This window comes from Alligator mississippiensis, chromosome 2 (genome assembly GCF_030867095.1).
Source record: "Alligator mississippiensis isolate rAllMis1 chromosome 2, rAllMis1, whole genome shotgun sequence".
Classification (NCBI taxonomy): Eukaryota; Metazoa; Chordata; order Crocodylia; family Alligatoridae; genus Alligator; species Alligator mississippiensis.
In genome coordinates this window covers 200,444,261-200,459,826 of record NC_081825.1, presented here as the reverse complement: position 1 = coordinate 200,459,826, position 15,566 = coordinate 200,444,261, and the positions used below count along the sequence as shown (strand labels likewise).

The following is a 15,566-nucleotide window of genomic DNA, read 5'->3' as shown; positions in this document are numbered from 1 at the left end:
GCGTGCACCTTTAATGCCCAGTAACTACTGCGTGTTAAGGAATGTATAGACATGCCTTGTGTCTCCAGAAAGTGAATGAAAACCATCTTGCTGGGGTCATCTGATCCCAGCAGTCTTTTCTGCCCAGGTGCAGGGGGGCCGGACCCGAGGATCTGTGAGGTCCCTTCCAGCCCCTGACATCTATGAAACACCTCACTGGCCCCATGGAGCCGGACAGTGACAAACTTTCTGAGGCGCGCCCAATGCTTTAAAAGTTGGAAGCTGGGAAGCAGCTTGGGTTGTTTTGGGATTTTTTTTTTCTCTTTCTCTTTCTCTTTTCTTGTTGGAGGAAGGAAGAAACTCCAAAGCAGCCTGGCAGTTCTCCACAGCACAGGCAGCAGAGGGAGGGAGAGGAGCCGAGCCCCTCGGCCCTGTGCGCGCGCCTGTCTCAGGCAGGGGGAGGCAGGGAGTGGAGCAGGTGGCTCCGCCCCTTGTAGGTCCCCGTTGGTCATATGGCGATATGAACAAACTCTCTGCCAGCGCCGGCTCTTTATTGGAGGGAGGCTTTGTCAATCTGTGGCCGGGCGAGCCCCACTCGCCGGCAAGCCGCTTCCAAGATCTGATTCCCGAGCCGTGGCTGATGGCAATGGGCAGCGGCGGCGGCGGCGGCGGAGAGAAGAAAGTTTGCGCGACTTGGGCGCCGGGTCCTTCATGCCTGGGGCAGCGGGCGACTGTGGGAGCCGGCGGCCGGGCGGGCAACTGACTGGGCATTTGCTGCTGCAAAGTTTCCTGCAGCTCTTTTAACCCACCAGGATCTTAAATACCCCCTTTCCCTCCCCTCCACCACCACCACCTCCCCTTCTAGGTAGGCGAGAGATCTTTTTTAACTCCGTGCCCGCATGGGAACGGACTGACTGGAGCGTTCCGTTTTGGTGAAGGTGGCGGGGGGTGGGGGGCAGGGTTTCTTTTTTTCTTTTCTTTTTCTTTTTTTTTTGCCTTCACTCTTTTTTTAAATTCTTCTCGCTGGTTTCCTGGCTCCCCGGACCTGCGCGGAGCTATATGGAGGGATCTCAGGATGGTTTGCACCAGGAAGACGAAAACTTTAGTGTCCACTTGCGTGATCCTGAGCGGCATGACTAACATCATCTGCCTGCTCTACGTGGGCTGGGTCACCAACTACATTGCCAGCGTCTACGTGAAAGTGCAGGAGCCGATGGCGGAGAAAAAGTTGGAGGACGACAAAGGGGACACTTTAAGGATTATAGAAAGGCTGGACCACTTGGAGAATGTCATCAAACAGCACATCCAAGGTACCAGCTCCCCGGCCCGGCTTTGGCCCGTGTGTGTGTGTGTGTGTGTGTGTGTGTGTGTCCCCTGCCTCCCTCAGCCTACCCATCCCCTCCTGCCTTGCATTGGCCCGTGTGCGTGCGTGTGTGTATGTATGTGTGTGTCCCTCCTGCATCCCACCCATCCCCTCCTGCCTGGCTTTGGCTCGTGTGTGTGAGTCCCTCCTGCCCCCCTCATCCTACCCATCCCCTCCTGCCTTGCATTGGCCCGCGCGCGCGTCCCTTCTGCATCCCACCCATCCCCTCTTACCTGGCTTTGCCCCGTGTGTGTGTGTATATGTGTGTCCCTCCTGCCTCCCTCTATCCCACCCATCCCCTCCTGCCTTGCTTCAGCCCGTGTGTGTGTATGTATGTATGTGTATATATATATATATATATATATATATATATATATAGTGTGCGTCTCCTGGCCCCCACCCCCGCGCTTTGGCCCGTGTGTGTCCGCTCCCCCTGCCCCGGCTGGGGCTAGAGGGAGGCTCCTCCGCCAGCACCGGGGCTCCGAGACGCCGGTGCCGCCAGGAGCTGCTCGCAGCTGCCTCCCGGCTGCTCGGGGCCGGAGGCTGCAGCTGTCCGCGCGGCTCTGGAGGCGCGAGCCCCTCCCCGGCTCGGGGGACGCGGCGGCGCTGTCGGGGAGCGGGGCGCGGGCGCGGACCCCGGGGTCGGCGGCGGAGTGCCCGAGCCCCTGCCCCGGGGCGCGGCTCCCCTAGCCATGCAGCGGGCAGGAGGGCGGTGTCCAGCGCCGAGGAGGCTGCGGTAATAATAACCCGCGGGGGGGGGGGGGGTGTCCGCGGCTTCGGCCTCCCCTCCGCCACCCAGCGCAGCCCCCCGGGCCATAGGGGGGTCCCTCCGTGTCCCACAGGTGCCCTCGGCCCCGGGGTGGGGGACGGAAACGGGACTCAGTGCACACAACAAGCGAGAGGATCCTGCTCGCTCCCCGGGCATCTTCCCTCGGTGCCCGGCTCTGTCCTGCTGCCCGGGTGCTTTTGCAGAGCCCCCTCCGCCCATGCTGGGCTTCCCCCCGCGCGCAGCCGGCCCTCCCCGAGGGGTTGAAGCCACCCGCTTCCCTTCCGGGGGTGAGAGATGGCGGGTCCTGCCCCTGCCGGCTGGCAGGCGGCCCTCAGGTTTCTCCGGCTTCCTCCCCTCCAATTTGCAAGCATCGATATTCTTGTCAGAGTGGCAGCCCAGGGCACTGCTGCAGCTTTCCCTCATTTAAGGCAGGGGATTTCCAAAGCAGCTGTATTGGGTAAGTCCCTGATTTTTCTCCCAGCTCCATGCCCCGCGCCCTCCTGGAAATGCCCATGAGTTCCAGAGGTGGCTTCTGTCAAGTTCTCTTTTCAGGAAAACAGCAGGCCTTATATCAGCAGGCTGGCTTGGTCGCTTGATAAGAAATCAAATCATTCCTATTCCCAGATCGAGAGCATTCTCCCAACTCGTGAGGTTACCTTCGCTCATGGGCCTTTTCAGTTTTGCATGCCCTTAAAAATCCTTTCAGGAACATTTGCAGCTTGTCTCTCAGAAGTACTTGCACCCACAGCTTGGTGATAAAATCTCAACTGTATTTGGGGGTGGCTGGGGGGACGGGGAATAAATGGCACATTTAGAAAGTTTTTGTTACTCTTAAAGAAACCACCTGGTCATGAAACCACTCATTATCCCTAAACTGAGTTAAGGTGGCTTTGCCTGTGCATGTGAAACCACAGCGGTTTGGTGATGATACTTATTAGCAGTTACCCCCTTTCTCTTATAATTGTGTTTTGCTCAACACTCAGTTGACTTTTGGATTGGAGTCTTGATGAGGTTTTGCATATGATAACTTTAGGGTGTGCGTGTGTGTGGTGTATGTATCTACCTACTTGTCTACTTATAGAGCGAGAGAGATCTGTGTAGGACAGGCTACACCCCCCCCCCCCCCCCGGCAATGGGTCTGGCCTGCTCTCTTACTTACCTACAGCTGGCTACTCAACTTTCACTCAGAACACGGTTTTATTAGAGAAGAGTCTTCCTGAAGTCATGAGTATCTTGAATACTTGACATGAAGGTGGTGTCAGGGGCAACAGGGTTTTATGTTTTTCTGGTTTTCTTCCCATTGCCAATAGTATTACTGCAGTATGTTTTACACATTGGTTTTGCTCTGACATTGCATTTTAATTTGTTTCTTGATTTGAATGATTTAATTATATGGTATCTGGGTATTTAAATTTCAGCCTATTTCAAGTACACTAGAAATATAGGGTGCGTGTTGTCAAATAAAAATGATGCTTACAGTATTTTGAAAGCCAGCAAGGGTTGTGAAATAAGCAAATCCATTACTTTGAAAACAATTTACTTCAATAAGAGCGAGTATAGAGAAAATGGTTCAAAAAGGAGAATAGTAGGCTAGACGCTGCACTGTCCAAAAATTGTGCTTTCTGTAGTTGACTGCTTCATTGCAAGGCTGGTACCAGCCAACACAGCTGCACATCCTCAGTCTTTCTGAAGGTGTTGAAGAGTAGCTGTTCATCTTCAAAATGGTTGTTGTGTACTCTTGTTTTGGTAGTTGGCATAAAATAGTACCTACCCTCTATTACGTCTGCTCTAGCAACACCACACGCCATTTTTTACCTGTTTGTTAATTTAGGGTACATAGATCATGGATCAATTGTAAGCTGGTTATGCAGAAAATTGTGCATGATAAATACTTCTTTCTAATTTTGGACTTGTGCTAACTTGGGCATGTGCTGTGATTGTGATGCACAAGGTCTCCGTGCCCATTCCATCGCAGGCAGTCTGGTGTAGACTTGGCCATGTTGTAACTTATCTAGAAGGAGGACCATGGAACATGGCATTTGCAGAGGTACCAAGATGTAGGGATGTGAGACTGGGGCAAGGAAAAAGATTTTGTTGGGTGGCCTTGGCTTTACTTTTCCATGGTCTCTGTCTGTTCAGGAGGGATGTACTCACTTTACACCAGAAGGCTGTGAGAATTAAATAATGACTTTGAAAAACGTAACATTGTCATTTCCATTATTTCTTCCTGAGTAAAAGGCACACAGTGTACTGTAAAATATTACATGCTGTCAGAAGTTTAATTTCCACTTCTTTAGAGTTTGCAAACAAAATAGCATATTGTTTTTTTGAGAGGATTTGTGTGTGTATGTGTGTGAAAATGACGATGAGACCAGATGGATAGTTTTATGTATAATGCAATCTTTTTTTATGGCTATGAAATGAATGTAGTGCAGATGCATCTTTTAGTGCACTGAGCTTTATTACTGGACAATATACTTTAAAGGGCTAAGGTTAATGAATATTGTAATGAATATTGTATTAAATGAAATGTCAGTGGTTCCGATTTGAGGGTTTGAAATTGAAATAAAATGTCTCAGTTTACATGGAGACAGTTCATTCTATCAAGTCTACATGGCACATGCTGATTAAAAAAAATCTCATTTTATTAATCAATACAAGAGTACTTCAAACAGATCACAACACATCATTCATCTTAATAACACACCATATATTTACCTTGGTGCTAAACAAGAACTAACGTAAGTTGCATGTATAGTAGGAAAATTGTTAGAGTTGATATATTGTTGCAATAAAAATATCAGAACAGGTGTGATGACAAGAGAAACACCACTAACAATAATCATCTAGCAATTTAGTATTTTCTACAGTCTAGTTTTTAAATGTCTTAAAAGATGGATCATTTCCCTGAGAGAGCTGATCTGCAGTCCAACAGATTTCACCTCAAATGCCAGTGATTTTTCACTTTTTGTCCTGAGTTGTTTGCAGTGTCATCGTGTGCTACTCAATGCTCACCAGACACTATTCTGGGGTGGCTATATTTTGTTGTTGCTGTATGTACCTACAACAGACCTAAATTAATACATTTAATGCATGAATGTACATTGAACCCTAAAGAAAGTATAGAGTGAAATCTCTGGAATGTGGTTCTTGTTTAAAATTGCTTGAGTAGCAGATAGTTACTGAAACACCTAAGTAATACTTGGAATTCAGTGCCAGGTACTTCCATTGGGGTACATCATACATTGCTGCCAAGTGTCTCATCTTTTCAGAGCATCTCATATATGAAGCAGCATAATTTTGAGAGAAATGTATAGAAAACAAAATGGATGTCTGTAGTTTCCTGACTTTTTTCTGGAATGAATTTCTCCTTTCCCCCCCTCTCCCTCTGCTGCCTCCCCCCCCCCCTTTTTTTTTTCTTTCAGTATAAAAGATATGAGGCTTAGGCTTTCCCTCTTTGGGGAAAGGCACAAATATATCTATATCTATGCAATATATATGGCAATGTTGCAATATATTTAGCAGAATGGAAGCCCCTAGAATATTGCATAAAACCAGGCCCACAGGATCCGACCCTGGCACCTCACCATACTTATTCTTGTGGCAGTTTCCTTCTCTGAAACAATTATCAGCAGAGTTATCAAATCTGTCCTAGCTCATTTCTGCCAAGCACAGAAGCAATCAAATGTATTTATCACAAAATAAAATATAAGTATTCCACGGTGATAATGAGTAGAATACATTTTGATTTGAGATCTACGATTTATGCCCTGACACCAGGGGCCATACATGAATAACTTTTGAGCCCTTTCTTTGTTTGAAGTCCATGAACTAATTGTGTGAGGAAGAACTGCTCCAGTAAGGATAAGTCCCAGGATTCTTCCCCATTTAGACTCTAGCTGCCATGTTCAGACTTCATGTCAGTGGAGATTAGTTTGAGTGTAGCTGTCACGTCCCCCACATGCTTTGAGATAGAAAAAGTGCAAGGGGGGGGGGGGAGGCAGTCAGGGAGCAACCAAAACTTTAAAAGTAGCTCGAGCTAGAGGAGTGCAGCTCCCTAGCAACCCTGTATTTACTAACTCCTCTGGAAGCCCAGTACATGTAGGTGCAGACAGCAACTGCAGGAGAGTTAACAACCATAAGCCTACTCACCAGAGCCAGAAATGCACTTTTATATTTATTAAACTATACTGTATATAATTTTCTGTTATCTACTCACTATACCCTTCCTGATTTCTGTCCTCCTTCACTTTCTCTCCATCAGCAATGACTAGGAAACAGTAGCTGGAATTGGGAATTTGTAGTTTAGTTATATTGTATAGTAAGTGTCTTGAACCAAATCTTATTACTGTAGACAAGACATTTCCTTTTTTACTTGATAGATTTGCTTTTGGCAGATTCTGCTTCTCTGATTATTTTAGCTGGAATAGGTCAGTTCATTTGCAAGAAATTTGTAGTGGAGATGACAAAGCTATTAGGAAAAAGTACATCCATTTTCTTTTCACATGTAAATTACTGAATTATCTAAAAACCTTGATAATTTAGACTTCTTAACCTAGTTTAGTTTATAAAGGTGTGATTTGCATAAAGCATCCTTTTAGTGATCTGTAAGCTTATAGAATCCTAAGCATTTAGTTGGGAAATGGAATGGACAAAGACTGTATTGTAAGCTTTTCCTTCTACAAGATCAGTTGTAGTGGGAAGCATGGCTCACAGTGTTTGTCTCATCCTTTTGTCTTATGAGGTCACATGTTTAAATTCTGAGACTGCTGGTGTGTGTTAGGCTGATAGTTGGATTGTGACAGAAAGCACATTGTTCTTGAAAGGGTGGGACAGCCAGGGATATTGTTAGAAAGACATCAAAATAAGCACTAAAAGAATTATAGTAATAAACATAAATATGCCATTCTTAAGGAAAACATGGTTAAACACAGAGCATTATTAAATGTTTTGCTAACTGATTCTCAGTTGCTTAGTAATCTTCATTACAAGCATGTTCAATCACAAAAAAATCAATAATAGCCTTTAGAATGAGTGTCTAATGGTTGTCTTGAATGAATTGAGTGCTCAGGAGCAATCAGCATTGCATTTTATTTTTGGCAGAGTTTTTGTTTTTTTTTTGTTTGTTCAAAGATGTGTGTACAGAAACACATGATGGATGTTTCATATGTTGCATATTGAGATTGGACTCCGAAGTGGTTGGTCTGGAGAGTTGTAGTCATAGTTAAGCTAGACATTAAAGCCTGGGATTTTCCTAGTCAAACCAAATTACTATTGTTCGTGAACCAGGTTAAAAAAAGGAACCAAAGTTAGAGTTAATTAAAAAAGCCTACTTAAATTAGCAATAACATTGGAGTCAGTGCTTTGGAAGGCATGCTTTGTAATGATGCTGGAAAACTCCAACTGTCTTATGGTAATTGCTGTTCCCCTTTTCCTGAAAATATTTACTTCGTAGCACCCACAGGAATTGAATCCTGGACAGCTTCAGTAATGCTGATTAGTTTCTCTGTAATGATAATTTCCTCAACTAAAGTACTTAAGAGCATCCCTGATTTATGTATAAAAGGGTTTACATATATGCAGTTCCTTCAGTATGACAAGAAAAGAAAAGGGATGGGGTGACCTAATAGGCACTTAGCTGGAAATGTTAGAGGTATGGCAGACAGTTAAATATGGTCGTTTTAGGACAGCACGTGTTTGTCATTGGCAAATTTAAAGGACTAGCCCCAATAAGTCATAGTGGCAGGGGGAAAACTTTTTTTGGAAAGGCAACCCTGTCTTGGGAAGAGTTAGCAGAGCAGAGGAAAACATCTTTAGCGTAGGGCTACTTCTGTAATAGGTGTTGCTTCATCTCTATATGACTATGTAAACCCATTTATTTATGGGCCTACCTGTGTCATTTTAAGATGTGACTGCAGAATTTGCCTTTTGGTATTGTGCTTCATCTGGGGCAGGGCAGATGGGCTATGGACATTTTTGGTTCATGCTTGCAGTAAGGTCACTGATTTGAGTTAAGCTTGAGTAAACAGTCCACATCAGTGATAGATATCATCTATATTAATAGGCTGTTGTTTTACCAAGTAGCAATAACTTAGTCGAGATATGTTTTGGGAATGTATGCAGTCCCTCATTGCTGTGATATTTTGAGTGTCTGTCTCTATTCCTCCCCCAACAAACACTCCCGTGCCGCCCTCCCTTTGCAATCCATGGGATTTAGACACCCAAGTAGCACTTTGATCCAAAAGAAAGGACATAACCAGAACTTATGTGCTTTTATACAGAGGTATGATCCTGAAAATCTCCACTCAACTGCTGCTTAACTCTGGAAGTGCCTTAAGTCTATGAGCTCTGTACTTTGTAACCTGGATGTTCCTGAAAGTTCTGCTTCTGCACTTGTGTAGGAGTGCCCCAGTCTTGACAGTATCTGGTTCATGTTTAACCTTGACTGGGTCCAGAAACTAGGGGTGTCTCCCTCTAAGTACCATGTCAGGCTTTTGGTCTAGTAGCCACGCCCAGAGAACTCCAGATGTGCACAGACAGGATTGGGCTCACCACTTGGATGCTGGTGCCTTTCTCTTTTATAGTTTAGTATTGAAGGCATTTTCCCAGGATGTGGAACACCCAGATCCAATTGCTCCTTTGCCTGTAGAGATTCATAGCCAGATCTCCTGTCTCCCAGGAGACTGTCCTAATCCCCTGGCTACTGGCTAGTGTGTGTGCATGCACCTGGCTATTGGCTAGTGTGTGTGTGTGTATGCGCGTGTGTACGTGCATAAATGTGTGCACCTGGCTCTTGGTTAGTGTGTGTGTATATGTGCCTATTGGCTAGTGTGTGTGTCTGGCAATTGGCGTGTGTGTGTGAAGGGGAAGGAGAAGGAAGTACTTTCCTCTCTTCCTATTGAAGTTGTGCCATTCTGCAGAAGGATTCAAGATCCCTCAGGCTGAAAAAGAGCACAAGAGGGAGTGTGATTCTACAGCTTAGTAGTTAGGGCACTTTCAGGGGGCAAGGATGAAACCTGGATTCTGGTTTCTGTTTACAGGATTGTTTTGGTTTCTTACATAAAAAACGTTGGACAAAGTATAGAAGTGACATTAGGATAAGGGACTGGTTGTTAAGTCTCTTCCTTCCAGAGAGTGCATCATGCACTAGACTATGGAATCATGCTCCTTGTTGTTCCCTTTAGCTGAATGAATCCTGGGTCACTGGCAGATGTTATATTTATCCTTTAATTAATGGATGTTTTGTGTGATAAATGGTGACATGTCAGACATTTAAGCAATTTATCACACAATAAAGAGAGGAACCTACCTCAAAAGTTACTTATTGAATATGGAACTTGTTTGTGGTGGGTATGCATCATGTGATAAACATCTGGATTTTAACATCTGGCATATTACTGAGTTCCTGTTTTACGTAGTCCTGTTTTCCCTCCCTGACTCTCCCTCCCCTCAACTGAAGGGTTTGTCATTGAAATGGTGTTATGAATGATACATAAAGCACTGCATAATGCAATAATCTGGTGCTGCCTATTTGAATGCCATCAAGAGAAAGCATGATGATAAATAGAAAATCAGGGCCAAATTCTGACTCTGCTGTGAGAGCCACAAAGACACCTTAATGGGTTATGCTACTATTTTCCCAGCACGGGTGAATCCCTGGTTATCACTGGATTAGCACAATGGCTTCTTTACCAACTTTCATTGTAATGAATGTAGTTGAGAAAAAATACGCTTTAGCTGGGGACCTGCTTCATCTAATCATTCCTTGGCTGCTGTTAGCACCTGTAGTAATTTAGAGTAGCTCTGAGGCTACTCCGATGTAGGTTATGTGTTGCGTTAGGATTGTCTCTGAGGTTTAAGACTGAAGTCATAACGCTGATTTACAGATGTTCTGCATATATAATGCAATGTGTTCAGGATTTAGCCTGTAGTTCAGAATAGAAGTCATGGAAATATTAATAATTTGTGAACCCTTTTGCTGACCTCAAATGGCAGACCAATTTCTTTAATTTGTGTTAAAGACTTTGGGGATCAGATCTGAAGTTTTAGTCTGGTGTCTTGACCCATACAAAGACCTATGCAATAAAGTGAAAACAGGCTTAATATCTTCCTGGAGGTTACCTGTAACTTTCTGCATTCTATGATATATATTCTGTCTCCTTCTCTTGCCTCTTGAACTGTCTGTCTTAAAGCCAAGCTTCCCCCCCTCTATTTGCATTGGAATCTTCATTTGGTTCTCTCTCTTCTCCATAGATTAAAAAAGAAATGCCGTGGGTTTGCATTGAGGTCAATTGTGTTATTCTGATTGGAGAAAAGAGAAGTTCACCCTTTTCTGTTCTGTCCTTTGCTACTTAAAGTTGTTGCCTGTTCAGCAAAATGAAGGTGATACAGGTTTCCCTCGCTTCATGTGGGTTCTGTATGTTTCAAATTCGCTCTTATGCGATGACCTTTTTATACCAAAACTTTGTTATATGCTAGGTGAATTCACTGTTATATGAACGGTTTGGTGGATGCCCACAGTCATCTGCTTTGTGCAGTGCATTGTGGGAGTGATGCACACCAAAATATAGTCTCCTGTGTGGATCTGTGCTCCTCACTTGTCTGTGACACGTGTTTCTGTAGCTGCCATCCCCATTATGGTAACATTCACCACCACCCTGTGCTTGTGTGTACTGTCTGCTGTTGGTGAGCACCAAAACTGTCTTGTAAAAGCAGTAGAAATGGGTCTGGGGGTCAGTACAGTCGGAATGTATCCCTCTTTGTTACATTGTCAAGTGGGTTTCCTTTATGCAAATTCGAGTTATGCACTGTTTTCCAGGAACACATGTACAGCATAAAGTGAGGGAAACCTGTATTCTAGCCTAAGTAGGCATACCCACACTAGCTTTAATGTAGCTATTGTGGGCCAAATAAAAATGAACATATGGGGGTAGGGACCAATAAGAGTGAAGATATGGGGGCTGGGACTTCCACATGGACTGTACAAATCTGATAGGTACATCTTTGAATTTCTAAGCTCTGAACCTGTAGTGCTGCACGTTCACTACCATTGTTACTGGGATAGCTGAATTGACAATAGTGGGTAGCATACCCTCTGCATAGTGACATTCTTTGTTTATATTTCTAGTGGATTTCCTCTGTTGACCTAGCATTCTGTAAAACTGAGATGCTGTTTGTCATGATAACTTAGGTTTTTCTGAGGCCAAGGTATGTGTTTCTGGGAGCCCAGCCATGTAAGATCTCTCTAGCATTGCTTCTGGATAACTTTTAAAATGAGTGAGATAAGGAGAAAGTTGTATCTATTTAGAGGGAGAGATACATGGTCCATGTTGCCATGCTGCAGTACCTCTTCTCAAATGACAAACATTTAAACAGTTGTCTTCTCAAACTTCTGATTCCTTACCTTTTCTCCTTTTTCTGCTAAAATTTATGAGTATAATTCATATTGCAGTTGAAATCAGGGCCCTCTTGCTTACTGGTTCATAATGAGAATTTCTGCCGCAAAGGACTCGGGGTCTTACAGAGACACGACTGAAAGAAGGTAAGAAAAGAAAACCGAGGCCTGCTAGCATGTGAGAGCAGGTGTAATCACTTACAGAACAGGGCACCAAGTAGGGGAATTTCCTCAGACCTCTTTTCATTCTGTTTGTTTTCACCAAAATGGAGTTGTCCAATTAGTGGATTCGCATTGCTAGTCATGACCCACCTCAAATTCCAAGCCGCTTCCTAAATGCGATTGCATCATTGGTTGGATTTTCCTCCTATTCAAGTTGCCGCTGTTAGTCACTGGCACAAAAATAACTTTGAAGGAGAGGGATTTTGTCAAAGGAATAAATGAGAAGAGAATCTATGCCAATATTTCTGTATGTTCAAGACCACAGTCTAACCGTCATTGCAGGTTTGATGTTGTGGGAGAGAGAAGAGTTTTTGTTCTGAGAATAGAGCTTGGTACCTATGAGACTGTAATCAGATTTTAACTAGAGACGTACTTTGTGAATCATCAAGCTAAGCAGTGAGTTACCTAGCCCCACGTTCGTGGTGGATTCACATTCGTTGAATACTTTTCATCCCTGAACTGAGTCAGGACATGCTGGAGGCTTCAAACAAATGTTTGGCATGCCCTACATGAAAGAAACTGTGCCTGATTAAACTCTACCAGCACAACAGAGTTGTGTTTGTACCCTGTGCATTGGGAAATAATGTGACTGTAAAGTTCTGATTATAACAACCAATTTTTTTCAGGATTATCTGTACTCAGAATTAACAGGCCTCACAGGTGGGAACATAGTACAGTATAAGAAATAATTTTGTTCTTCTTTTTTTCTTTCTTTTTCCTTTTCTTTTTTTTTCAGGGATTCTTGTTATTTTACCATCTGGGTATTACAAGATCACACAGCATGAAACCAGCATTTCTCTCTTTCACCAGTAATAACAGGCATATTTTCAGTTGTTCATGTGGGGCATGGATGGCTAAACCTATTATTATGCTGTAATTCATATGGTATTTCTGATTTGAAAATGTGACCATGCTAGTAACCATGGGGGAAAAAGTCAGGGGAGTAGGAGGATATGGAAAAAAAACTGAAGGCTCCATGAAAATGTTCTGCTGTATGAATATTTTATACCTTTTTAGTTATTATGAGACTATTGTTATTGCCGCTAAGGAGTGCAGAGAGACAGTAAAATGCTTATGATTTCCATTCTGAAAAAATTCTCTCATTTTGTCTTGCCCATTCTTTCAAAAGTAGCTTTCTATTTAATGGATTTTAGTAAACATTTATTTGTGTTAATTAAAAAGCAAGAAAGGAAGAAAATACTTCCAAATCTGACTTTTAAGCATGCAAGACTTAAATCTAGTTGATATAGTTTAATGTAGTGGTCTCTTAGAAAAGAGAAAAAGAAATATCTAAACAGAGTGTTTAATCTGAAATGTTCAATTTCTTTAGTGAATAGTAAATATTCAGTTAGCATACAGTCAAAAAATAGTAAACAGAAATGTGTACGTATCCAAGCTGTCACATTCTTGGTATAGCCAATTTTTACGGTCTCATTTTTTGAGTTCTGTCTAGTCCTTCAGGCTGGGGACAGAAATTATACATAAACCAGCTTAAGTGGTCACAAACTGGTTTAAACCTGTAACAGTACAGAAGCTCAGTGCACATAAACCAGTTTCAAATGTCAGAAACTGGCTTAAAATAAACTTGGTTGAATGTAGTATTAGATTTAAATGATTTGGGTCCAAGTGGTTTATGAAATGTCTGTCCCAGACCCCTTCCTGGTTTAAGTTTAAATCACAGTCCCCCCAGCATCCCAGCATGTTTTTCAGCGCTGCCAGGGCTGGGCTCCTCTGTCTTCTCTAGAGAGCAGGGTTGGTTCTGACCCTTGGCTCTCTAACTGGAGAGCCAAGTGAGGGCTGGCTGACAAGCGGGTGGGGGAGGCAAGCCTGGCTGGGGATACATCCCACTCTGTTGGGGGGGGGGAAGGGAGGGGACAGGAACTGTCCCCCCAGGTAAACCCTGGCTGGTGTCTGGGGCCAAGGGGAGGGGGGTTGTGAAACTTACTGCTGACTGTGACTGTGGACTAGTAATCTCAGAGGCACCTGAAAGCAGGAAGAGGAAGTGATGAGCAAACCTGCAGAGTCCTGCTGCTGTGAATTTGGACAGCAAATCCCAGACACCTTGAGGGCAGTAGAAAGAGGAAGTGAACACGCAGTCCATGCTGGTTATGTGCCAGAGAGCTGTGCTTTAGTAACCCCAACTTTTGCCTTGAGCCACTGCAGGCATGTGGCTGCATTTCCTGAATCAAAGGTAAATGTCTGTTCACTTCTGTTTCAATTTAATCTCTGCAGTTTAAACTAACCTGCAAAAGACTGAATCAATTCAACCTCAGGCTTTTTGACTGTACTTAGCCCTAAACACTTACAGCTCCCATGTTGTATAGTGCTTTGCACATTACCTCAAAAGTTGGCTCTGTGCATGAAACACAAGCCAGGGGGCGCTACAGCACAGCTATCTGGCATGTAGCTAGCATTGGCTGTGAGTTTGGTTTGTCTTCCCACTGCCCCTGAGGTCTCTGGGATTTGTAGTCCAAAATCACAGCAGTAGGACTCTGCAGGGTTGCTCATCAGTTCCTCTTTCTGCTACCAGGTGCCTCTAGGATTTGTAGTTCACAGTTGCAGCCAGCAGTAAGTTTTTAGCAGGGCAGGGCAGCTTTGTACTTGTGGGAAGAGAAGTTTAACCCAACTCCCTGGCCCCAGACCACAGCTGGGGTTTGTCTGGGGGTGGGGGCAGTCCCTGCCCCAGCTCTTCTCTGCTGGAGCAGACAGCACAGCCCAGCCCAGCCCAGAGCTGGAAAGTATGCTGGGATGCTGGGGTACTGTGATTTAACTTGAACAAGGGAGGGGCCTGGGACAGAAGTTTCATAAACCAGTTTGACCCAAATCAGTTAAGTCTGATACTATATTCAACCAGGTTAATCTTAAACCAGTCTCTGCCTGTTTGAAACTGGTTTATGTGCCCTGAACTTACAGGTTTAAACCACTTTCTTAAACCGGTTTATGTGTAACTTTCTTAAACCGGTTTATGTGTAACTTTCTTAAACCGGTTTATGTGTAACTTCTGTCCCTAGCCTGGGAGTCTAGCTGAATCTAACAAAGACTGAATTGGTGCAAGCTAGGCACTGGGGAGCTGCAAGAGGTAAAGCAGGAAAGGCTTCCAGCATAATGGTATTCTAACATGTAAAATGAGAGAGGCCCTGCTCAACCATTAATTTCCACTGTCTTAGGTATGGTTTATGCCAGTTTTACTATTTCATTTAGAGGAACATTTTTTTTCCTGGTACAGTGATACTGGTCCCATCACAAATACAGATGCAACTTTATTGTTAGAAGGGTATGTCTATCAATGCAGCTTTCTCTCCTTCCTGTACAGAAATAGTTCTACTGGTATATGATTGTATCCAAACTAGGGAGGTTGTATTGTTTTGATGATAGCAGTACACTTCCAGTGGTACAACTTTATGTATGTAACATGTAGAATCCCATGGTCACAAGGTCTTTCCTATTATTTCCTTACCACTTTGGGGCTGTACAGGAGCAGGTGGGTATAAAAGCTATGTGGGGATGTGTGTATGCTTATCACTGCAGAAGGTGTTTGCAAAATAGACCTCCAAGATAGAAAGATAAAGGAAAGGACATGGGATTTGGACTTATTGGCTAGGGACAGACATTATACATAAACCAGTTTAAGTGATCAGAAACTGTTTTAAACCTATAACAGAACAGGCATTCAGTGCACATAAACCAGTTTGAAAATGGCTGAAACTGGTTTGAGATAAACCTGGTTTAATATATTATCAGACTTAACTGATTTGGCTCAAACCAGTGTATGCAATGCCTGTCCCAGACCCCTTCCTGGTTTAAGATAACCAGACTCTCCCAGCATCCCAGATGCTTTG

The 15,566-nt window shown here is 43.9% G+C and overlaps 1 protein-coding gene across 6 annotated transcripts in view; it reads left to right on the top strand.

Annotated features, from left to right (window-relative positions):
- The first annotated feature begins 504 nt into the window (after positions 1–504).
- Positions 505–15,566, top strand: part of GALNT18 (polypeptide N-acetylgalactosaminyltransferase 18) — a 546,174-nt gene continuing 531,112 nt past the window's right edge. The window contains exon 1 of one of the 6 annotated variants that reach the window (XM_059722681.1): positions 505–1,289. In XM_059722681.1, the coding sequence (XP_059578664.1) occupies positions 1,055–1,289 (235 nt within the window). In that variant the 5' untranslated portion in view covers positions 505–1,054. Of the gene's footprint in view, positions 1,290–2,390; positions 2,569–15,566 lie in introns of those variants that run through there. The other 5 variants (XM_059722676.1, XM_059722677.1, XM_059722679.1 and 2 more) reach the window with 5 other exon arrangements.